At 44.8% G+C, this 24,321-nt stretch overlaps 1 protein-coding gene across 1 annotated transcript; it reads left to right on the top strand.

Annotated features, from left to right (window-relative positions):
* Window positions 1-2,744: 2,744 nt before the first annotated feature.
* Window positions 2,745-24,003, top strand: LOC100382203 (uncharacterized). Its single transcript, NM_001174962.1, has 16 exons — window positions 2,745-2,884; window positions 2,977-3,141; window positions 7,095-7,191; window positions 7,273-7,338; window positions 8,947-9,026; window positions 9,120-9,194; window positions 9,294-9,443; window positions 9,699-9,764; window positions 9,851-9,916; window positions 10,471-10,581; window positions 10,750-10,836; window positions 11,265-11,371; window positions 21,444-21,558; window positions 21,655-21,720; window positions 23,181-23,275; window positions 23,364-24,003. Exons 1-16 carry the CDS (start codon window positions 2,795-2,797, stop codon window positions 23,545-23,547), a joined length of 1,620 nt encoding a protein of 539 aa, NP_001168433.1. The 5' UTR covers window positions 2,745-2,794; the 3' UTR covers window positions 23,548-24,003.
* Window positions 24,004-24,321: the final 318 nt, after the last annotated feature.

Raw genomic sequence — 24,321 nt, 5'->3', positions numbered from 1 at the left:
GTCCGAGCCCTGGGGTCGGGCGGAGCGGAGTTCGCCGTGGCACCTTTGGCAAGGCCTGACTGTCTGTCTGACTCACTCTGTCGAGTGGCACCGCAGTCGGAGTGGCGCAGGCGACGCTGTCCTTCTGTCAGACTGGTCAGTGAAGCGGTGGAGTGACGGCGGTCACGTCGGCTCTGCCGGGGGGGCGCGTGTCAGGATAAAGGTGTCAGGCCACCTTTACGTTAAATGCTCCTGCAACTCGGTCGGTCGGTGTGGCGATTTAGTCAGAGTTGCTTCTGAGCGAAGCCAAGGCCTCGGGCGAGCCGGTGATGTGTCCGCCGTAAAAAGGGGGGCCTCGGGCGAGACGGAAGTCCCTCGAGGTCGGCTGCCCTTGGCCGAGGCTAGGCTCGGGTGAAGCGTGACCGAGTCACTCGTGTGGACTGATCTCTGACTTAATCGTACCCATCAGGCCTTTGCAGCTTTATGTTGATGGGGGTTACCAGCTGAGAATTAGGCGTCTTGAGGGTACCCCTAATTATGGTCCCCGACAGGCGGCGACAAATATTTAGACAGTTCCGCGTTCTCTATTTTAGACTTATGTCTCTGTTCCGTTCGATAGGATCACGACGCTTCTCGTTTGTGGCGTGTACCCGTCTCTTTGATCAGTTATCTAAGGTGCGTTTGGTTGAAGAGTCAATTAGAATGTAGCAGTTCCATTCTAATTTTTGAGAATGAAGTCGTTCTATTCTCCATTTGGCAAGCAGAACGGAGCCACTCTATTTTTTTTATTTGGTTGAAGAGTATAATAGAGCGGAGCTGCTATATTCTTTGTTTGGTTGGAGAGCCATATGAGTGTAGAGAAGAGAAGAGGAAAGAGAGCGCTCGCATTCGACCATTTTGGTGGAGCGGGAGCACTCCAACTATTTATGGTAAATTTCCGTATGGAGACTCTAGGAGACGCTCCGCTTCTATTTTGTTGGAACCAAACATCTAAAAAAACTATAATGAAGTCGTTCTATTCTTCTCCACTACTCAACTAAACACACTCTTGGGTGCATTTGGTTGGGGAGCCAACTGGGATGGAGCGGCTCCATTCCATTTCTAAGAATTGAGCATTTCATTCTGTGTTTGGCAAGCAGAACGGAATCACTCAATTTTTTGTCTGGTTGAAGAGTATAATAGTGCGGAGTCGCTCCGTTTATTGTTTGGTTGGAGAGTCATATGACTGTTGAGTGGAGGAGATGGATGAGAGCATTCGCGTCCGCGAGAGCGCTCGCATCCGGTCGTTTTGGTGGAGCGAGATCATCCAAAATATTTGCTATTTATAGACTTCAGGAGTCGCTCCGCTTTCCTTCGTGATAATCAAACATAAAAAATACTAGTCGGTTGCCCGTGCGTTGCGACGGCTTACAACAATACCCATGTAACCTATCCACAAAAAAATCAATATTTTTTATTGATTGTCTCCGCTCTCTGTATAATATTTTTTTGATTTGGCTAACTGTTGTTATTATTTACTCCATCCAATGTGTCTTGGTACAACACGACCAATGAAGTGAGCGATTAGAATGAGTTCACAAAAACTGACTAAACGAATAAAGATTATAGAATGACATAATTCACCATACAGAGACCAAATAAGAGAAAGTCTATGAGCTCAAGTTTCTAAAATAAGTCACATGAATTCAAACTTATAAAGAAATAGATCAAATTATGGAGTAATTGCAAAAGTCAGGCATCAATAAAAACTGAATGCGCTCCATATAAATTATGCTACTTCGTAGCAATTACTAATGTTTAAAACCAACAAATAACCTTTCATTTTACTGTTAGTGTGACAAATCATTGTTGCTACATCCAATTCAGCAATCTCAAACACTATAGAGTCTATTGTGTCAATGTGGTCTCAGAAACGACATAATGCTTGCAAGAGCCAAGAACGTCGTGCCGTGCTTGGCTGTAGCCTCAGCCCGTAGTGCTGGTCCGGCCCGACACAATTATATATTTTATTTTATTTTACAAAAAAACATATATACATATATATAATTTATATTCAATATTACAAATATTTGAGCATGATGTTCTATTGGTTAGACAACTTTACCTAGTGTTTCCCGCCTTTCTTCCATCAGGGCATGAGTTCGAATCCCACCTCCTGCACCGTTTTTTAACATTTTACGCTGATTTAATCAAATGGGCCGACGGGCTGACCCGGCACAGTCAACAGGCCGACATGACGTGCCTGGGCCAGAGTTATGGTCCACACGTGTCTAGCCCGACGACATGCTAACGGGCTAGCCCAACACAGTCAGCAGGCCGTCATGACATGCCTGTGCCAGAGTTGTGGCCCGCGCGCGTCTGGTCCTTGTCGGGCCGCCGTTTGGCCATGTATAAACGTGCATCGGATTAATTTGAAATAACTGTAAGGGGTCATTTGTAAAAATATGACGCATGACGACGTTGAAACTAGTACTTTAAGTATAGTATAGATATAGAATAGATAGATATAGAAAAATGAAACCGTTCCATACTTCCATTCCCCTCCGTCAGGCCTCAGCCAAACACACCCTAAATAATACGTTCTCATACTACTCTACTCTATTTGTTTAGGCTGGGTTTAGGTTTGCTGACGGCTTTCTCCACTATAGGGGAAGATTTTCTTGGAAATGGTTTTATTGCTATCACTATTTGAAAAAAAGAATTGATCTATCCTTTATTTAGTCAAAGTCCACGTTTTCACTTTTCAGTTTTCACCCATCCCTTCCCAGTTCTGTCCCTCTCGAACCCTAACTCCAAAAACCCTCGCTCTCCTCTCATGGCCGCCGCCGCAGCTGACGACGCAGCCGAGGTGGAGCGGCTTTACGAGCTCGGCGAGCGCCTCTCCTCCGCCAATGACAAGTCCGAGGTGCCTCGAATCCCTCCCGTAGTTTGTTAAGGCTGGTCTGCGTTCAGGCTAGGGTTTTGGGTGACGTGGAGTTTTCGGTTTCGGAATTGCAGCATGCGGCGGACTACGAGGCGATTATTGCAGCGGTGAAGGGACAGAGTGCCAAGGCGAAGCAGCTCGCAGCGCAGCTTATCCCCAGGTTCTTCCGGAGCTTCCCTGCACTCGGCACGCGCGCCATGTCAGCCATGTTCGATCTCGTCGATATGGAGGAGCTCGCGGTATATGCCTGTATCTCTCTAGATTCCCCTGCCCGTTGGCAGAGCGGTATGTTTGGGCATTATTCTGTGTAACTACCTGTTGAGAGCAAACCCACTAGCAGTTTATGCTATAGATTGGTCCACTGTTTTTGAGCGAACCAAAAATAACTGAATTGGGTTTCCTTTGTGTTTAGGCAGCTCCATTTTGGAAATTAAATTTAAAAAAAAACCAGAGTCATTTGCTTATTGTACTGTACATTGTATTATTTTTCTGCCATTTATTACTCTATTCCTATGAGACGAACACTTATAATACCTCTGGAGTACATGCACAGAGAGTATAATCTGTCATTTGAAATTGTCTTACTCTACCAAATCTATTCGTGACCAGCAAAGCGACTATCCTGCCAATGTATTTTTGATAATTGATACTTGAACCATGCCATTTGTAATACTAATACAAGCTTTGCTAGAGATAGTAAAATCTAGGCCCGAACAATTTGGGAAATGAAAAATGCGTTATATACATGGGTTATATTAGTGGGGACATCATAAGGAACGGTGAATGGGTGATGTCCACTTGTTTCACTGTTGATCATAGGAGGCCTAACACTTACAATGCTGTATAAAAATTGCAATCTATCATCTTGTGGTTGTGATACATCGGTTATCTGTTTCATGTTTGTCCTTAATTACTTCACACAACGTTTTTTCAAGAGCTTAAACAGTTGTTTCCGAAGATTTTATTTCACACCTATTGAATAACTGTATGTACGGCTGTACCATGACTTTGAGTGTGGACAACATAGAGAAGTGTACCATGACTTTGAGTGTGGACAACATAGAGAAGTACACTGCAAGTGTGGTAATGGGTAGGGCACATGTTGATCTTTACCATGCTTGAGCACAAAGGAAGGAGAGGACATATATAAGATAACTAGGGTTCGTAAGAGGAAAACAAGGGACAACAACCAAGTTAAGTGCATTAAGGATGAAACATAGTATCTCTTGGTGAAGGAGGTTGAGGTTAGGCATAGATGGTGAGAGTGTTTTGACAAATTGTTCCATAGAGAGAAATGGGACACAACCTTTTAGTTGGATGACTCTTCTGATGATACTAGTAGACGCTTTATGTGTAGGATCCAAGAATTTGAGGTTAGGGAGGCATTGAAAAGGATGAAAGGGCGTAAGATGATGGGCCTTGATGGTATCCCAATTGTGGTATGGAGATGCCTCAGGGACATAGCTATAGTATGACTAACCAAGTTGTTCAACCATATCTTTTGGTTGAACTGCAGATGGGGTAATACACCATTGGTGAATGCGGCAGGGTCCCTTTCACCAGGTCATGGGTTCAAACCCTGGCCCTGCACAAAATATCCCTTCGTTGTTCCTCATCCGCTGTCGGGCTACGACTCGGCTGTGATCCACTCTCGGGCTTGGGTGGGCCTTTGCAGAGTGGGCATCTTGAATCGGCCTGTTAGTGATGGGAGGATAGGGTTCAGGGGTTTCTTGGTGGGGACTGTTGTCGCGTCCTTCTATTAATGAAATACCGCGAGGGTGGTCTTACCCTCCCTGGCCTAGTATTTTTATCTTTTGGTCGAACCGGATGCCTGATGAGTGGAGAAGTATATTGGTACTGATCTATAAGAATAAAGGAGATATTCAAAGTTGTACTAATTACCCGGGAATTAAGTTGATGCGCCATAATATGAAGATGAGAAAGAGTTACCGAGCATCATCTAAGAGGAATAATGAGGACATCTCTGAACCAATTTGGTTTCATGTTTGGAAGATCAACCATGGCAGCCATTTGCTTAATAAGACAAGTGTCGGAGTTGTATAGGAAACAAAAGAAGGATCTACACATGGTTTTTATTGACTTGGAGAAGGCTTATGACAAAATACCAAGGAATGTTATGTGGTGGGCTTTGGATAAACATAAGGCCTGTTTGGTTCGCTGCCTAACTTCCCACATTTTGCTTAACTTTTTCTGCCTAAGGTTAGTTCTTCGATTTGGTTGACTAACCTTAGGCAAGTTGTGGCGCGGTTAGCCATGAACCAAAAATCCCCAATGCCCCATAAAGTTCCAACGTAGTACGTTAGACTCATTAAGGACATGTACAACAATGTCATGGCAAGTGTTCGTACAAGTGATGGGGACATAGACGACTTCTCGATTAGAATAGAACTGCATCAAGAATCAATTTTGAGCCCTTACCTTTTTTTGCCTTGGCGATTGATAAAATCACAAGGAACATACATGGGATATCTCTTGATGTATGCTTTTTGCGGACGACGTAGTGGTAGATGAAAGTCAGGCATGAGTAAATAGGAAACAAGAGTTGTGGCGGGAGACCCTAGAATCCAAAGGTTTTAGATTCAGTTGAAGTAAAACAAAATAAATGAGATGTGATTTTGACACTACACCTAAGGAATGAGATGTTAGTTTGGAAGGTCAAGTAGTGCCTAGGAAGGACACCTTTAGGTATTTAGGATCAATGTTACAGAGAGACAAGGATATTGATGAAGATGTTAGCCCCTGTTTGGCACAACTTATTTCGTAGTTTCTTCACAAATTTAAGCAGAAGTAGTACAAAACTGGGCGCTTTTGCAACAACTTACTAGTTCAGTTGCTTCTCAGAGTGAACTAAAAGAGACAATAAGCAGAAGCTGTATTTCACCAGCTTCTCAGAAAAGCTGTTTTTTCAACGAGCACCAGCTATGCCAAAAAGGACCATAGAATCAAAGCATGTGGATGAAGGGCCGTCAAGCAAGGTTATTAAGGCGTTAAGGCGAGACATGGCGACCTACCCCCTTCCAAACGCCTAGGCGAGTTAGGTGTGCGGCGAGGCGACGCCATACGAGCATGGGCACTCGAGTCAAAGAGGTGGTACCTGTCGGCTTGTCACTGTGAGTTGAAGCCGACGTGGAGGGACCGAGGGAGGGAGGTGGAAGAAGCGCAGGCCAGGAAGGAGCGGCTACCACAGGGGGAGAAGAAGTTCAGACCGGCGGGCGGAGATCAGAGATGGAGATGCAGGCTAGCCGACGGAGCTCGGAGATGCAGTGCAGGCCGGCGGGCGGCGCTCGAAGATGCGCTCAGCTCTTCCCCGCGCAATATTTTATTTCCCGCTCGTCTGCCGCTTCCGCTCAGCTCTTTCCCGCTCGTCTGCCGCTTCCGTGCGAGCGTACAGACGCTGCATCCGCCTTGCTTGGCCAGACGCCATGCCGACGCCTTCCTAGCTGCGGGCGCTGCGGCCATGACGCCGCGGTCTGCATAGCGCCGCGACGCCAAGGCGACGCCTTGAGAACCTTGGCGTCAAGCATCAGACATTCTATATGACGTCCACAAAAGCTAAAAGGCAAGTTTTATTGGACGATGATTAGACCTGCTATGTTGTATGGTGCAGAATGTTGGTCTACAAGACGACATGTTCAACAGATAAGTGTTGTAAAAATGTGTATGTTGTGTTGGATTTATGGCCATACAAGAAGGGATCGAGTCTGGAATGATAATATACGTGATGGGCTAGGGGTAGCACCAATTGAAGAAAAGCTTGGTGAACATTTGTTCAGATGGTTTGGACATGTCCAACGGAGACCTCCAAAGATGCCAGTGCGTAGTGGGATCATAAGGCACGATGACAATGAGAAGAGAGAAAGACCGAAGTTGACATGGGAAGAGGCGGTAAAACGAGACTTGAAAGGATGTGATATACCCAAAGATTTAGCCTTGAATAGGAGTGCATGGAAAACAACTATCCATGTGGCTGAACCTTGACTTGTTGGTTCTGTTGGGGTTTTAACTCTAGTCTACCCCAACTTGCTTGAGATAAAAGGCTTTGTTATTGTTTTTGTTGTTATATAACCGTTCAAAAATAGTTATGCCGTTCTTTGATTTTATTAGTGTTCCTTATATTTGTTTAAGAGAAGAACTAACATGCTGTTTTTTTTGATGCTATATGTTCCTACAGATCAGAATACAAGCTATTCGTGGCTTTCCACTTCTTGGCAAAGATACTGAATTTGTGTCAAAAATTGCAGATGTTTTGGGTCAGCTCCTTACAAGCGGTATGGACTTCTATAGTTCTATATTACTTTGCTGCAATGGTTATTGCATAAACACATCTGATTTCTCCCCCTACATTTCAGAGGAAAATGTTGAGCGTGATGCTGTTCATAAAGCGCTCATGTCCCTTATACGGCAAGATGTTAAAAGTAAGATTCCAATGCCATCATGGATTGTTAATGATTTTATGATTCGAATAGCTAACACTGAATATATGTGAATGTTCCTATGTTAGTGGCAATTATTTAGGTAAACTGTCTTGTGATTAAAGATACTACAAGTATTAACCTCAAGGCAGTGAACCTACAACATATAGGCTTAATTTTGCGGGTTCCTTAACTACAAGGAAGTGAACCAATGTTGTTTATTTTTTTTATAAAGTATAAAGTTCTAGATATTTACCCATTGTCCTTCAGATATTTCTTCTGCTTATTCTTTGTTCAGTTAATGACGTTGAAGCGAGGCACATATACATCACAACTGTTTTCTGTCTTTTAAATTTCAGATATTCCTGTGTTATATGTAACCATTGTTCAAATCTACAGAGCTTTTATGTGTTTCTAAATAATAGGGGTTGAAACGGATGATAGTATTGAGGCCCACATGGACTATATATAGAGCACATAGGGGACGCAATGGCAACATCCTAGACTAGGAGATTACAGCAATATCCTTGACTATTATACCCTAACACTCCCTCACAAATGCAACATGAATGCAATGTCGTTGTGTTTGGACTTTGGAGAGTTGACACTATGCACTAGACTTGAAAAATAAAAATAATATATGGAAAATTGAAGATGTCGTCGAAGCATGCAGTTCTTGAACAATGTTGATGTAAAACCTCCAGAAGAGGGTATTGCCTTCATAACACGTACTTAGGCAAATACCTCAAATCTTCACAAACAGTACTTCACCCTTCAACTATGAACCTTGCTTTGGAAACTTCAACCAGGGAGAATAAAGAGAGGTGCCAAATCAAGCAGAAGGAACAAAGAGTCACTGAAGACAACATGCAGTAGGATAGAATGGTGATGACAACAAATAAACGGCCATTGATCATGACGTGTAGAAAAATGGCCACAAAAGAGACCAAGAAGGCATAGTCTCATCAATGATGATGATGGATAGCTAAATTGACAGGACTCAGCTAACCATAAAACAAATAAAAATTGGTTGGTCTGGCAATAAATTTGTGGACACATCATGGCATGGTCGAACTGGAGAAGTTCAACTGGACTTGGATGGACACACATGCAATTGATAATTTAGGATATATGCCTCAACTATAGCAGCAACAAAACAAATTGGTGATAGCGACCGCAGAAGATTGGAAGCATGACAATAATACCAGCACATGACAGCATGATGCTAAACTGCAGATCAGGCCAGCTGTACCTCTGTTCTCCAAAATAAACAGCAGCTTCACAAAAATGCAGCAAAACTAGGACCTCTGATACCAAGAGGGGATGTTAGCTGGATCGAGAAACCTAGAGCTATGTAATACACATATCTTTAAGTTGTAATATCTGCCTTTTTGTTGGCTATTAGTTTAGCGTCTATGCCAATCCGTCACAAAAGTTTCTAATTTAACTGCACATGCATTTCAGAAGTTTTGAAGTTTGAACATGCCTTCGTTTGTTTGGGATTTTTTTTTTTGAAATGCACACTATGCTTGTATTGTATGAATTCTCCTTTTCAGTTCATTTTTAGATGTCATTGGTTCCTTCTGTTAATTGGTACCTTATATTGGCCAGATTCATTACAACCTTTATTTAAGCATGTGGAGCAAGGATCAGAGATTCGTGAGAAGATTATTTGTTTTCTTCGAGACAAGGTACATAGCTGAATGTAGGGATTACATGTTCTGTTGATGATAATTTGTAGTGTGCTAGATCAAGAATGTGGTTGTGTGTTTTTTTGGATTCAGGTCTTTCCTCTTAAAGCAGAGCTGCTGAAACCTCAAGCAGAAATGGAGAGATTTATAACGGATTTGATAAAGAAAGTATGTTGTCTGTTTTCAGTTTTTGACCATATGATTGTTTACATCTTTCAATTCTCTAGTTATGTTATGTGTTGAGCTTGAACAAATGACATTATTCAGAGTGTGCAAGATGTAACTGGTTCAGAATTCGAACTATTCATGGGGTTCTTGCGAAGCTTGAGCATATTTGGGGATTCTGCTCCTAGAGAGTCCTTTCAAGAACTAATTGAAATTATTCAAGCACAGGCTGATCTGAATTCACAATTCAACGTAAGTATATTATGTGAACAGTATTGGAAACAAATTTACTGTATGATGATATGCAAAAGAACAGATTAATTCTGTAGAAACTGCACTAGTTTCAATTTTTTTTTGTTACTTGGATGTTTATAGAAGCATATTGGAAATGTATGAGGATAAGTTCGCACAAACCTTTTTCCGTAGTACAGAAATTAAGCTTTGTTTTGTGTTCTTGATTTGTGATAAACTGTGCTTTTTTCTCATCATTCTCATTCATCTTTCCAGGTTTCTGACATTGACCACATTGAGAGGTGGATTTCATGCATGTATATGGCTCTTCCGATCTTCATGGTATCACTAAATATATTAACAACAATGATGAATCGCTTAAGTTGTTGGTGAATATCATATTGTAATTTGGATTACATGATCTGCAGAGAGGAGCATCAGCAAGCAAGTTCCTCAATTACTTCGTTAAACAAATTGTTCCAGCATTTGAGAAGGTAATCATTTCCCCTGTGCTTTGCCTCTCTTATATTCATATGAAGTGCAAAAGGCATTTCCTTGAACAGCATGGCGACAGGGCAATGCATAACATTTTTTTTCTATTGATTTAATATTTTCATGCTGAACAAAGAATGCTTTAGTTTGTGTCTTTATTGTTTGGTCTGGCTGCAGAATCATCATGAAGTCGATAGTTTTTGTTTGACTCTTCAGTTTATATTTGCTATATCGCTGTCTAAGTCAACTTTTATCCAGTGAATGGTTTCCTCGATGTAGCTAACAGATATATTAATAATTTGTTTATGAAGTGAAATATGTTCAATGCTAAATTGGTTACCCTCTTAACGAAAGCTCACATGGGATAAATTAACAAAAAAGGAGCTGCACTATACAGTAGTTATGAAGGTTTATGCTCTCTTTTTGTTATAACAGTTTGGCACTTCAGTCAAACTCTACCCATGTCATGCGTGAACTGGAAATCTATATTCTGCATAAACTGGAACTGTTTTTTTGGGAACTAAGTTATCTTTTTTCCATGCTATGCATATTTTAGATTCCTGAAGAAAAGAAACTGGATTTGCTAAAGACTATTGCTTCAAGTTCACCATATGCTGCAGCACAAGATTCACGTCAGCTGCTTCCATCTGTTGTTCAGTTACTCAAGGTTAGACACTTCTTAATTCTGATATGTTTTAAGGCCTGAGCACAATTTTTCTAGGTTTTCATTTTTCATCGAAAGATGAGGTTTAATGACTTCTCTTGATAACAGATTGTTTAGCATTGATATTTTTTATACATACTTTTGAGCATTCTGTTACTGTTTGAGTTGCAGAAGTATATGCCTGGGAAGAAGGTGGAAGATATCAACCATAATTATGTTGAGTGCTTGCTATACACTTTTCATCATTTGGCTCACAAGGTTAGGTTTGGTCATCAGCTATTAATCATACCGTTTCTTCATGGAATGCCCTTTTTTAAGTGCTGACCAAATCTGTCAACAAGGAGTGCTTTCTCCAAGTTAAGTGCTTAACAGTGGCAGTGATTTTTTATTCCTTTGTACGACCTTATAATTCTAGAATGGAGTTTTGAGTGAGACATTTGTGTGGTTACACAAATTTGTACTCCGTGCCAAATTGCAAGCCATTTTGTTTTTTTAGGTTCATAGTTTTTGCTACGTACCTAGATATACAATATATCTAGATACATAAAGAAGACTTTTTTTAAAAAGCTATAACAACTTACAATTTGGAATATACGGAGTAATAAGTAGTATGATTCTCTTTGAGACGAGTTGAAGCCAGATTTATTTTCATTATCTAAAAAGTGCTGACCAAATCTGCATTTCAGACTCCAAACACAACGAACAGTCTATGTGGTTACAAGATTGTTACTGGGCAACCATCAGATAGACTTGGAGAGGACTTCTCAGAGCATTACAAAGATTTCACAGAGAGGTAGCTTACAATTCTTCACCTTGGACTTGGATGTGCTTCCATTGTTGCAGTAGCTAATCTATATGTTCTATTTTGTTTTGTGTGGATTTGTTTAAAAGCACTAGCTGAGTGAGCAAGTCTAGTTCTTAGTTCATTTAGGCTGACCTCCCATTTCCTCATAACGTATTCAATCCTTTTTGGCTTCATCGCCCATTAATTGTGGTGACTTGTCTACATTAGGGTTTGATTGGATGTCGATATTAACTTGTAATTGAGATGGGTTCCAAATTCCAATGCCAAATTGGACTAGTTTTGAAAATGTGCTATAATACCAAATCCGTTGTTTTGATGTTGATGGAATTGCTACCTGGAAACTGGAATCCAGACAGGAGAGGTGGTAAATACCAATCCATGAGACATACATATCGTCCAAATCCGTTGTTTTGATGTTGATGGAATTGCTACCTGGAAACTGGAATCCAGACAGGAGAGGTGGTAAATACCAATCCATGAGACATACATATCGTCAAATTGAGGATTGACCCATCTCCTTTTTCACCACGCCCACAACCCAACCACCTTGCTCTGCGTATCCAATCGACATCACCAGATGCACCCTCAAGCCTCAACCCAACACTCGAGCTTCTTGTTTGGCCATGGCGTAGGCGAGGAGGGGTGTAGATTGGGAGAACGTCGAAGGCATGGAACGTCGCTAGATGGAGGAGTGCGCAGAGGGAGAATGGGTGCATGCCACCAACAGTTGCTAACCCATAGTGATGTGTGCTTGCTCCATCACTTCCGTGCTGCTGCGAGAGCTAGGGCTAGGCATATGCATAATGCATGATGCACCGTCATTGGAGCGGACAGAGGGGGAGAAGGGGAGGGGAAGCCTGCCATGGAATGTTGGCGGAGGTGGCCAGGGTCATTAGAGATTTGGTTTTGGCCTGAGAGGCAAGGTCGAAAGAAATTGTTGGAAATCTTAATCCGCATTTAGGGTGGCTTGTGTTGCAGATATTAGAAAAGGAGTTACATGGGCTAGGCCAAGATCCATAACACTTAAACTGCACAAGAATCTAACACCCTCGTAGTCGAAACTCTAGTCGTGGCAGATGTTGAGACTGGACCGGAACTCTGAGAACAATGATGATGGAAGACCCTTGGTGAAGATGTCGACAAACTAGAAGCTTGTCGGGCCGTGATGGACGCAGGTGTCCCTGACAACAACACACTCTCGAATGAAGTGAATGTCGATCTTGATATGTTTCGTGCGCTAATGCTGGATGGGATTGACAGGGAGCGACGCTGACATTGTCACAATAGACTCGGGTAGTAGGGTATTCCTAGTGAGTGGGCTATGAAGCTCCTGGAGAAGCTTGCGTAGCCAGCTCGCTTCAACCATTCCATTAGCAACAACACGATACTTAGCTTTAGCACTGGAGCAGTGGAGCGGGAGACCACAAGATGACGCTTCAAGGATCAAGAGATGAGATAGGCCCCAAGAAACACCACGTAGCCGGAGGTAGACCGACGAGTGTTTGGGCACCCGACCCAGTCGACATCGGTGTAGACGATCAACTCATGGGTGGAGTGCCGAAGGTGGAGGTCAGGTCGACAGTTCCAAAAGGTACCAAAAGGATCTGCTTGACCGCACCCAAGTGCGGCTCACAGGAATCATGCATATAAAGACAGACCTACTAGACGACATACACGATGTCTGGCATGCTAAAGTGAGATACTGAAGAGCACCAGTTAGGCTGCAGTAGGCAGTTGGGTCACTGAAAGAACTGTTGCGAGAGCATGACCTGCGTGTCCATTGGGGTCACACAGGGCTTGCAGTTCGGCATGTCAGCCTGCTCGGGGATGTCCAGGGTGATTAGTCGCTGTTAGAGGTGTTAAGGCCCATAAGGCCCATATATTATTGTCTGCCTATATATATGCTACAGTACCCGAGGGGGCTATTATCTCACATAATCAAGGTTAGTGACATGGTATTAGAGCAGGTCACGAAGATGATACCCCTGATTAAAAACAACATGAGAGTCATCATTGTTAGTACAAGTATCAGCAACAGGATCGTCATCAGGACTGGCCGTGGGAGTAGAGCGAGGACGACGAATGTAAGTCTGAGTGACAGGTGGTTTGGAAGAGTAAGACTGGGATGGTGTGGAAGTGGAAGGTGGTGTGATGGGAATAAGGACGGGGTAGAAACAATAGGTCGTGATACTGATGAAGTTTCAGAAATGGGAGGAAGGCTCATGAAGGAGGTAGACTCTGTGGAATAAAAAGAAGAATGAGTGGAAGATATGTAAAAGAAGGGACAATTTTCATTGAAGCTCACATCTCGAGAAATACGCATGCGACGAGAAGATGAATCATAACATCGATAGCCTTTATGTTCAGGGCTGTATCCTAGAAAAACACATTCAACAGATTGAGCAGTCAATTTAGTACGTTCACGAGGTGATAATAGTACATAACACGTACATCCAAAAACTCGAAGGTGGTCATAACCTGGAGGAGTTCCGAAAAGAACTGCACCAGGTGTTTTGCCAGAGAGTTTGGATGACGGTTGTCTATTGATGAGGTAAACCGCAGTAGAATCTGCTTCACCCCAAAAATCTGAAGAGACAAAAGAAGATATCAACAAAGTGCGAGCAGTTTCTATAATGTGACGATGTTTGCGTTCAACTATACCGTTCTGTGCATGAGCACCAGGGCAATAAAGCTGAGCAAGAGTACCCTCTGAAGTAAAAAACTGGCGGAAATTATCAGATAAATATTCACCACCAGAATCAGAACGAAAGGTTTTAATGTGAGTGGAAAATTGAGTGTGAATCATACGAGCAAAGGTTTTATAACTAGAAATCAGCTCAAAGCGGCGTTTCATAAAATAAATCCAAGTGTAGCGAGAATGATCATCAATAAAAATGACATAATATTTATATCCACCTTTTGACACAAAAGGTGCAGGACCCCAAATATCAGAGTGAACCAAATCAAAGGGTTCAACAGAATGAGAATCACTAGTAAAATATGGAAGTTGTATTTGTTTTCCAAGACGACAACCCTTACAATGAAAATCAGACTCAACCGAAGTATGACATAAGCAACCTGACTTTATTAGAGTAGACAATCTAGATCCACACAAATGACCTAGACGATGATGCCACTGGGCAAAAGACGCAACAGAAGCAAGGGTAGCTGAAAGCACATGCGCTTGAGATGTAGCCAAGGAAGGAAGTCGCAGAGTCCAAGATGTAGAGGCGAGGAGTAGCTCTACGGCGACGGCCAGTCCCAATCACTTCCCTTGTGCGAAGGTCCTGTACAAAACAAGATGAGTCATCAAATCCGACAAAGCAATTATGATCCGTAATTTGGCCTACTGAAAGAAGGTCCATAGATAGCTCAGGAACAAAGAAAATATTAGGTACTGTAAAGTGTGGATCTGAAAGAGAACCCTTATGAGTAATGTGGCATACAGTACCATCAGCTGTGTGCACTGAAGCACCATCTGTGACAGGTGTAGTAGAAGCCAACTTTGACTGATCAGATGTGACATGAAAGGAAGCGCCTGAATCAAGTACCCAGGCCGACTCTGAAGTACAGGCGGATGAAGTGGCAGCAACAACAACTGAGCCTCTATTAGATGGTCCTGGACCACGACCACGAGCAGCACGTCGGGCACGGAAATCAGTCAACTTATCAGGGAACTTGACAAAGCAAAGCTCAGATCGATGATTGGTCTTGCCACAATGATCACAAGGCTTAAAAATATTCTTAGGTTTCTGGGCAGCAGCCAACACACTGTGAGGATTACCACCAGTAGAGGACAGAGAATTAAGACGAGTCTCTTTAGCAAGTAAATCAGACAACGCCTTAGCCATTGTGAGAGTGTTAGAACCCTGAAGTAAACGAGCACGAAGAGAATCAAACTCGGCCCGAACACCCATAACAAATCTGTAAGTGAAGAACTTCTCAATAAACTTATGAGCTGGACACGGATCAGCAGTACAAGCTGGCACCATAGATGTCAAAGCACTCATCAGACGATCAAAGGCTGAGTAGTACTCATCAATGCTCATATCATTTTGCTCAATAACATGTGTCTGCTGCATGAGAGTGTGTAATAGAGCACCACTGTCCTGAACAAAACGCTCCTTCAAATGAGACCAGATGGCTTTAGCAGTTTTAAATTTAGACAAACTCATAATTATAGACGGTTTAACATTGTTCACCATAGCAGCCATCACTTTACCATCATTAAGCTGCCATGTTTTGGTATCAGTAGCATTGCGACGATCATCCGCAAGTATGGGTGCCGCATCAGTCAAATGAAAGAGTAATCCATGTCCTCTGAGTGCAGTCTCAACACAGAAAGCCCACTCCGGATAATTTTGTCCATCAAGAGTGATGTTGACCACAATAGCATTTGTCGTCATATTTAATTCAATGAAAAACAGGAAGAACAGGAGACCGGAAACCAAACAAACCAGAGGAACCGCAGCTGACAGCAGCCCGAGTTGGACGAGTTGACGAAGGTCTTGGTCGCGGAAGCCGAGTTGGACAGTCTGCCCACAATGGCAGCCACCGGCGCACGACGCAGATGGCGACGAGTCAGGGCGCAGGAGACGATGACGCAGATTCGGATCCGCAGACTGTTTGCGGCGTGCAGCAGGCAGACGACAGCCGGTCGCAGCATTGCCGGGGACGACGACTGAGGACGGCAGCCGGGCGCAGCACTGCCGGGGACAACGGCCGAGGACGGCAGCCGGGCGCAGCACTGGTGGGGATGGAATACAGAGCCGGGCGCAGATGGAAGACAGAGCCGGGCGCAGCACTGGCGGGCGCGTCCTGACGCAGCAGGCATGGCGGACAGCGGCGGACAGATCCGCCCGCGGCAGCGCGGCCTGGCGCAGCAGGCGCGACAGACAGTGGCTGGGGCAGATCCGCCCGCGGCTGAGGCACACCGGCGGCTAGGAAGGAGCAAGATCCGCGACGGCGGACAGACAACAGCCCGAATCCGCGAGGACGGACGCGGATCGAGACAAGATCCGCGACAGCGGACGAGCAGCGGCTGGGAACTGCGCGGCTGAGGCACAACTGCGGCCAGGAATGAGCAAGATCCGCGATGGCGGACGGACAACAGCCGGGGTCCGCGAGGACGGCCGCAGATCGGGACGATGGCGGCGCAGATGAGCCTGTAGGCGAGAGGAAGATGGAGGGAGGGCCACGACGGCGGCGGAGGAAGACGGCGACAGCGGCGAAGGAGACCGCGACGGCGGCCGGGAGCTGAAAAAAAAATCTAGGAAACCCTAATCGTGACCTGCTCTGTTTATGTGAGATAATAGCCCCCTCGAGTACTGTAGCATATATATAGGCAGACAATAATATATGAGCCTTAACAAGAGGAAGAGGCCATTGAAGCGACGCTCGACGGCAATCTCCATAAATTGAAGGGGGCCCAAATCCTTTATGGTGAACCCATGCTGATGAGTGGTGATGATTTTGTGCAGAGGTCTGAAGAGGATGCAATGAGCACGATGTCATCAACATATAAGAGTAGGTACATGGTGTCACTACCACACCGATAGATGAACAGAGATGTGTTCGACTTGACCTCAACAAAACCATTGGATAACAAATATGTGGCAAAGCGGTTGTACCAAACGCCAGGGCTTTGCTTTAGACCATAGAGGGACGTGAGCTCACATACCATATCAGGGCGAACATGATCAACAGAGCTAGCAGGCTGACTGTAGCAGGCAGTCTCAGTGCGTCTCATGAAGAAAGGCATTCTTGACATCCACATGATGAACTGGTTAAGAACGGGAGAGGGCCAAAGTGAGGTTGACAAGGATGGTAGCGGGCTTCATGATGGTATTGAACGTCTCATCCTAGACAACACTAGGACATTGAGTAAAGTTCTGGAGAACCCAATGGGCCTTGTATTGGCCTAGAGAGCCATACAATTTTCTCTTATGTGTCTAGACCCACTTCCAGTCACCACATTGCCGTTTGAGGGACAGATCCCAAGTGTGATTGGCAAGTAGCCTGCTACTCTTCCTCCACAGTGCAGCACCATTGAGGATCGACAAGGGCGCTATGGATGGAAGACGACATGGGGGAGATTGATGGTGAGGAGGTCGCAGAGAGGACGAGGCGATCAATAGGGCGAATAACCTTAGCGGCTTGGTGATTCACCATCAGGTGGATGTGGAGAGGGTCACGATGAAGCAGGGGGTGATACATCGCTGGCTCAACACAGGAGCGGGCCAGTGTACCCACTCGACACATCGCTGATAGACATGCCACATGTTGTGTGTTGTGGCAAGGAGCCAACACAGGTGAGGGCACTGGAGAGGGCCTAGCGGTGGGGGCGATGTCAAAGGAGGCACCACCGGGGTTGAAGGTGGGGCCAGGGGCCCTAGGGGCATAGTATGGGTTGACGGGGTGGCTCATGGGTCGGCGTGGGGCGACGGTGCAGACCCGAGGTAGTCTGGGGGCGCATGAGTCATGAGAGGCCACTAACTAAAATGGTGTAGGGGAGCCTTCATGCAGAAAAACAAACACGACTGACCAGAGGGTGCCATAGAGTCAAGATCATGAAGAAATTTCAACTCGTGAAGGGAGGCAGTTGTGGGCTAGGAGGTAGTCGAGCAGGGGAAATTTGTCTCGACGAAGAGACGATGAGTGGTGAGGTCAAGACAACGGTTTTCTTTGTGGTCAGGGAGGTACCCGAGGAAGACAACGAGTAGAGCAAGGTGCAAGCTTATGGGGAGCAGTGGCGAGGACGAAGGTGATGATATAGCGGAAGCAGGATGCTGGGAGGTGGACACAGGCAGTTATAGGGTGTATAGGGACCTAGAGCTATCATAGCGTGCGAGAAGACTCCCGATAGCGAGATCTTTCATGGACAAGCCAAAAAGGATCAAACTCAATTGAACAAGAATTATCGGTGGTAAATTGGCGAGCAAATAAAAGATTTTGAATGATATGTGGGGCAACAAGAACATTACAAGATGCAAGGGCCTGGTCACAACCGAATCACCGATAGAGGTGACCGTGAGAATGTTCTCGTTGCCCACAATGATAGGAGTGGACGAGAGAGGTGGATAGGAAGAAGTATGCTAGCGTCCGGGGTGGTGTGGTAGGAGGCACTGGAATCAGCCACCCAGTCGGTGACATCAGGTGGAATCATGGTCATCATGCTGAAGGAGCTAGTAGAGACTGTTGATCCCACCCCACTCAGCCACATGTTCTAGGACAGAGCAGAGTGGGGTGGCAGAGGCAGAAGCGGTAGACGAGAGAGGTGGATAGGAAGAAGTATGCTAGCGTCCGGGGTGGTGTGGTAGGAGGCACTGGAATCAGCCACCCAGTCGGTGACATCAGGTGGAATCATGGTCATCATGCTGAAGGAGCTAGTAGAGACTGTTGATCCCACCCCACTCAGCCACATGTTCTAGGATAGAGCAGAGTGGGGTGGCAGAGGCAGAAGCGGTGGCTGAGGTGCTAGTGGCGTAGGGGTAGGGTGGACGAGGTGATACTCTAGATCGGTTAGCATCAGGTGAGCTGGCTGCGGTGGAGGGAGACACTGGGAATGGGGATGCAGCCGTCCATGGGTTGTAGATGGAGAGCCAATGAGCGTCCCCTTGGCCACCCCACCACCACGTCCCCTTGGCCACCCCACCACCACGACCGCCCTTCCACTGATGGCGACTGCCAGACCAGACCTCGCACCTGGACCTAGGCAGGTGCAGAGGATGAACATGGATAGAGACGGGAGGGACAGATGATCATGACGACGAGCCTCCCAAGGTAGGAGTAGAAGAGGGTGGACACTAGCGGCCCCCAGGGGTGGAGCTGTAGAGGGCGGTAGTGGTGTCGGAGCGAGAGGGCGGCCCCTTGGTGAGCTACTTGAGGACGAGGTTGTTGCAGACCTTGTGGGGCGACGAGACTAGGACCGAGCGAGTGATTCAAGTGCGGAGGTGATCATAGCGCTTGTTGAGGTCGCACAGGAGGTTGAGGACGAGCGTGTGATCAGAGATGGGTTCCCTGAGGCCACAGAGGGAGGCTGCCATGTCCTTCATTTGATTGCAATACTCGGTGACAACGAGTCCCCCCAGAAGAATGTCCACAAGGCAGTGTCGAGGTGGAGAGCACGAGCCTCATGGTTGCCAACAAACTCTCGATGACAACCCAAGCCTAATAGGTAGTGCCACCACCACGCTCGCGAACGTCCTGCAGCTCAATGGTGTCTATCTCGAGGATCCACGAGAGGACCACACTATCCATTCGCCGCCAAGATGGGATAGTGAGGGAGGCGGTGTCGGTGAGTACATGGTCGTCCAGGGCGCAGCGCTTGAGGGTGAGGAGGACGAGATCGCGCCAACAGGCCTAGTTGAAGCCGGCCGAGGATGATGAGAACCAGAGTGTCGATGTTTTGGACACCCGCCGCCTGCACGTGGAGGTTGGCAATGACTGTGGCCTTAGCCGAGCAGGTGATGCGCAACTTTGGCCAACTGCTGGGTGAGGGCATCTGCCGCAATGTGTTCGTGCTCTCAAGCAGCGGCAACAACCGCTTTGGCAGTGGTGAGGTCACAACTAAGGTGGAGTGAGCGGCGGCGACATCGGAGGGCTGGAGCGTGATGGGAAGCGACGCGAGGCCTAGGTTAGCTAGGCCAAGGCCGTGTCCGATGGTGCCCATGCCATAGAGGGCCATAGCAGGGGGAGCGACTAGGCGCCAGTCGTAGGGTTGGCCAGCTTCCCAACCACGAGAGGAAAGGCGGGGCAGGGCGGAGGCCGGCTGGCCGGGAAGGCGCGGGCGCAGCCACTGCAGCCCAGTGGTGGGAGAGGGGAGGAGAAGGCACGCCGACCATGGGGAGGCGCAGCCAACGGTGGCGGCAGTAGCGGCTAGGAGATGGCAGTGGCAGTGGAAGGGCGATAGGTGACGAGTGTGATTTGAGGACTGCAGCTGTGGCTATAATTAGGACAGAGGAGGCGGATGGATAAGGTTGGATTGGGAGATGGGCTAGATTCATGAGAGAATATATATGTTGAGCTCTTGCTTTTGATCCTTCGGGGTATTAAAAACAAGGCAACACAAGTAAGAATTATTAAAGCTTCTCCCCTTGATAGCTTCTTCTGAAATCTATCAAGGGGAGAAGGTAAAAGGTAAAGAAGAAGCTCTGACAATTCTTTACTCATCGAAGGACAAAATAAAAAAGACACTTATTCAACACCTTCTCTTCTAGAATCATTTTTTATCCTTGCAATGCAACAACAATTACAAACATACCTTCTACCTCCGTAATGGGAAAGGTATCTTCGGAGGCCCCAAATGCATGACACTGTTCCTCTATTTATAGTCGCGGGGTACAACTTCGTAAGAAATTACAAACATACCCACAAACCTATACAATTGGACTAATGGATACACAAGGGGTAATGCAGTCATTTCTCTTCACTTGCCCCGCTGATCGGGTCTCTTGGATTTCTCACCACCTTCTCTGCTTTGATCTTTGTTATGTGTTGGTCGAAGCTTCCTTCGGCACATACCTTCGTGGCTGGTGCTTCAAAGCTTCTTTCTGGTTTTTAAGCTTCTCTGAAGGAGCTTCTCCTTTATGGTTTTTAAGCTTCTCCAAAGGAGGTTCTCCTTTGCATAGTACCTGACATGTATTCAATGTTAAAGGGGTTTTGAGGATCTTTGGCGATAGAGGCCCCCAACAATATGTATATTAGTATAGACATAAAATGCCTAGAAGATAATATATGTATATTACTCTATACATAAAACGCCTAGGCTCTAGGTGGTGGGTCACTGCCTAGAGAGCGCCTAATATAACCTTGGATATTAATCTTTCCTCAGTTCTATTCCTCTGTGGGAGGATTGTACGAAGTACACCAAAGCTGTGTTCATATCAGATTCGCATGTGTTGATATGAAATAAAACAATTTTGTGAGCAATGATGTGTGAGTTTAGTGCAGTTTTCTATTGAAAATTCTTCATTCAACCTGACTTTTTTTTTCATTCAACGGTGTATTTTATCCTCCAAAATTTCATTTTTGCAAGTTTCTTACTGTTTGAAGTACACAGGTTAACTGGAACAGAAGAGACGGTACGAGCAGCCTCCAAGCGACTAACTCAGGGGATGGCAGATTTCAACAAGGCAATATCTTCAGCAAAAACTGACGAGGAAAAGACTAAAATTGTTAGTTTTTGTGATTTAGTAGACTCCACAATATCATGACTCAACAATCTTTTCAGTGGGATAACATTCTGGATAATTGCATTTTTTTTTTTGCAGAAAGGCGATCAGCAAACTTCAACAAGGACAATGAGGTCATATAACAATATATTGGCAATGACACAGGTGATTTCTTTATTTACTAAGTATGAACTTTGGTAGGGTCAGACCCTTTTTCGAGTCCCTTAATTCCCTCCAGTGTATTTTAAACTAGCTCTGGTTGGCAGTAGAACATGTTTCCATGATTATTATAATCACTAGATTCTGGGTGCCAGACTGCCAGCAGTTCTTATGACATTGGAGGCAGTGCAGATATTGTATGGTGCTTTGTGGACATGAAAAATAAATATTTTAATTCACTGCTCACTGCTCAGTATGAGGAAATTTTGTCCATATGATAAATAAAGCTGGGAATAAAACAAGGATAGACCTAGTGTTGGTGGCTCCCACATGAGTTGGGGGTCTAGGGAAGGAATATCTGAGGTAACTGCATTTTTGCATAGAGGTTGTGTCGAACCTAGGACCTTCAGCTCAGTAGAAAGGCTTCTCATCACCGCGACAGACCTATCCTTAATAAATAAAGCTGGGAATAAGGGAAATCATAGAAAGCATAACAACAAGTCCTTACATGGCACCCCCTCCGTCCCAAAATAGTAGTCGTTTTAGCTCTAGATTTTTATGTCCACGTTCATATGGATGATTATGAACCTAGACATATATATAGAACACATACATTAATTGTATGAATATAGTAAAAAGGTAGAACAGATTTTAATTTAGGACGGATGGAGTACATGATTAAATATGCATATGTTCATATAGAATAGAAGAATCACACACCTAAATGTCAATGTTTAGGAAGGAGTACTTTTCATGTATTTTTTATCAATATCACGAGGACATAAAATACTGTCTATTTGGCCAAGCTATAAGGCTGTGGCTAGCAGATCGTGCGTGCATGTGGTCGTGCAAAACATTGTTTTGCACTGCAGACAGAACTGTTCACAGATTGGAGTTTAAAATAAGGAGATGTGATAGGAGGTGAGCTGCTGGAGATAGCCTAAGGTATCGATTGTATATGGTCCAAATAGACGTAATCTGTAGCTGTCTGAAGTATGTGTTCTAGCTATGCAAACTTTGATACTAAATTATGCAAACCTCGATGTGCATATATAATGCCTAAAGGACTGAACTAATTTCTCTGGTTTACACTGCCGATAGCTTGATGTCTATTTGTATCGGTCAGAAGCAATGTTTAAAAAGCACTAAGCACGACTGCACGAGGCAGGCAATCAGGCTCTACCGAGCCTAGGAGTTTCTAGGTGCATGTATTCTTAGTTGATTAATTAATGGCTTGTGAGGATCTATGACATTCAAAACAAGAATTTGATATTATCATGAATATGTGAGTTCCATTATCATAGTTCATCATCCGCTATCTTCAGTTTGCTTAACTTTCATACATACAGGCCTAAGCTACTTTTAAATGACAAATACCTTTTGGTACAGAGCCAGAACAATTTTTTTGACATGTCTTGTACTTACAATTTAACATTTTCTAACAATATCAATGATGTTTCTTTCAGTCATTGCATTCAAAATCCCCTTTATTTATCGGTGATAAGAAAATCACTCTGTCATGGATGGAGCAGCCCAACAAAGCAGCAGCTACGAAAGCAGGGTGGGATGCCTGCTATCCAATACTTCAAATTTTCATGTAGTCCCTAGAACATTTCATTTTACTCATTTTTGGTTTGCAAATCATTCAGGGGGAAGAGGTCACAACCTAGTACAAATGGGAATGACCCTGCAAACAAGAAGGGGAGAGGAGGAATGCAAAACCAGCTAGTGAACAGAGCTTTTGAAGGACTGTCTCATGTTGGAAGAGGCAGTGGAAGAGGGCGGGGCAGGGGTGGCCGAGGAAGAGGAAGAGGATGGAGTGGGTACCACTGAGATGACCTGGAAATTCTGTTCAAACCTGACAAGGGATGAGCTTTCTGCTTCCACCAGAGAGTAAACTCCAAGGTCGATGTTTTATTGGTGTGCATTACTGCAACGCGTTGAAATGGATCAAGGCACACAACAGCAGAAATGCGTACACAGAGAAAGGATGCTAAGAAATGTCTGCAAGTTTGTGCATCTTTCTTATTCATTTACCATCTCATCGTGTTCTTTGCCACCCTAACCGTCGTGTCACTTGCGTTGGCTGGCTGTTTGATGAACTGGGCAGTTCGATATCTTTGTTCTTTATTTTATTTTACAGTGTTTGAAGAGACGACCAAGCTTGTGCTGACTTTGTTTGAGTTCGTTTTATGTTTCGTCCTTGTACTGACACAGATGTATTAGTGATGTTTAACTTTTATGTAACGATTGATCTAGCTGTAATATAAGTTAAGCATTTAAGTAAGCATTTAATAAGCTATTTATGTGAGTAGCAGCAACCGCTTATCAAGGCATGACCTTTATTGGCCATATTACAGCATTGCACTTAAGTTGGGTCTAGTTTATTAACCATAAATTGCGAAACATTCACCGTCGGTAAGCATTTAATAAGCTCTCTATATTTAAAAGCAAAAGCGACGTCAATACTCTCCGTTGTCCGTCCTCAATGCAGTTACTCATGCGCTCGATTTCGTCGCGCGCCTTCTCTTATATATGACTCACCTCATCCTTTCCCCATGACTCATCTCAGCCCTGTTCTCATCCGGGAAAGCATAGCAGCGTCGG

Source organism: Zea mays, chromosome 4 (assembly GCF_902167145.1).
Source record: "Zea mays cultivar B73 chromosome 4, Zm-B73-REFERENCE-NAM-5.0, whole genome shotgun sequence".
Classification (NCBI taxonomy): domain Eukaryota; kingdom Viridiplantae; phylum Streptophyta; class Magnoliopsida; order Poales; family Poaceae; genus Zea; species Zea mays.
This window is presented reverse-complemented; position numbering and strand designations above follow the sequence as displayed.

Excerpts from the sequence above, each read along its gene's own strand:
- LOC100382203 (NM_001174962.1), top strand. The coding sequence starts at position 2,795 with ATGGCCGCCGCCGCAGCTGACGACGCAGCCGAGGTGGAGCGGCTTTAC. Across the intron at positions 7,192-7,272 it reads GGGTCAGCTCCTTACAAGCG|AGGAAAATGTTGAGCGTGAT; the intron begins GTATGGACTTCT and ends CCTACATTTCAG. Across the intron at positions 9,917-10,470 it reads TTGTTCCAGCATTTGAGAAG|ATTCCTGAAGAAAAGAAACT; the intron begins GTAATCATTTCC and ends TGCATATTTTAG.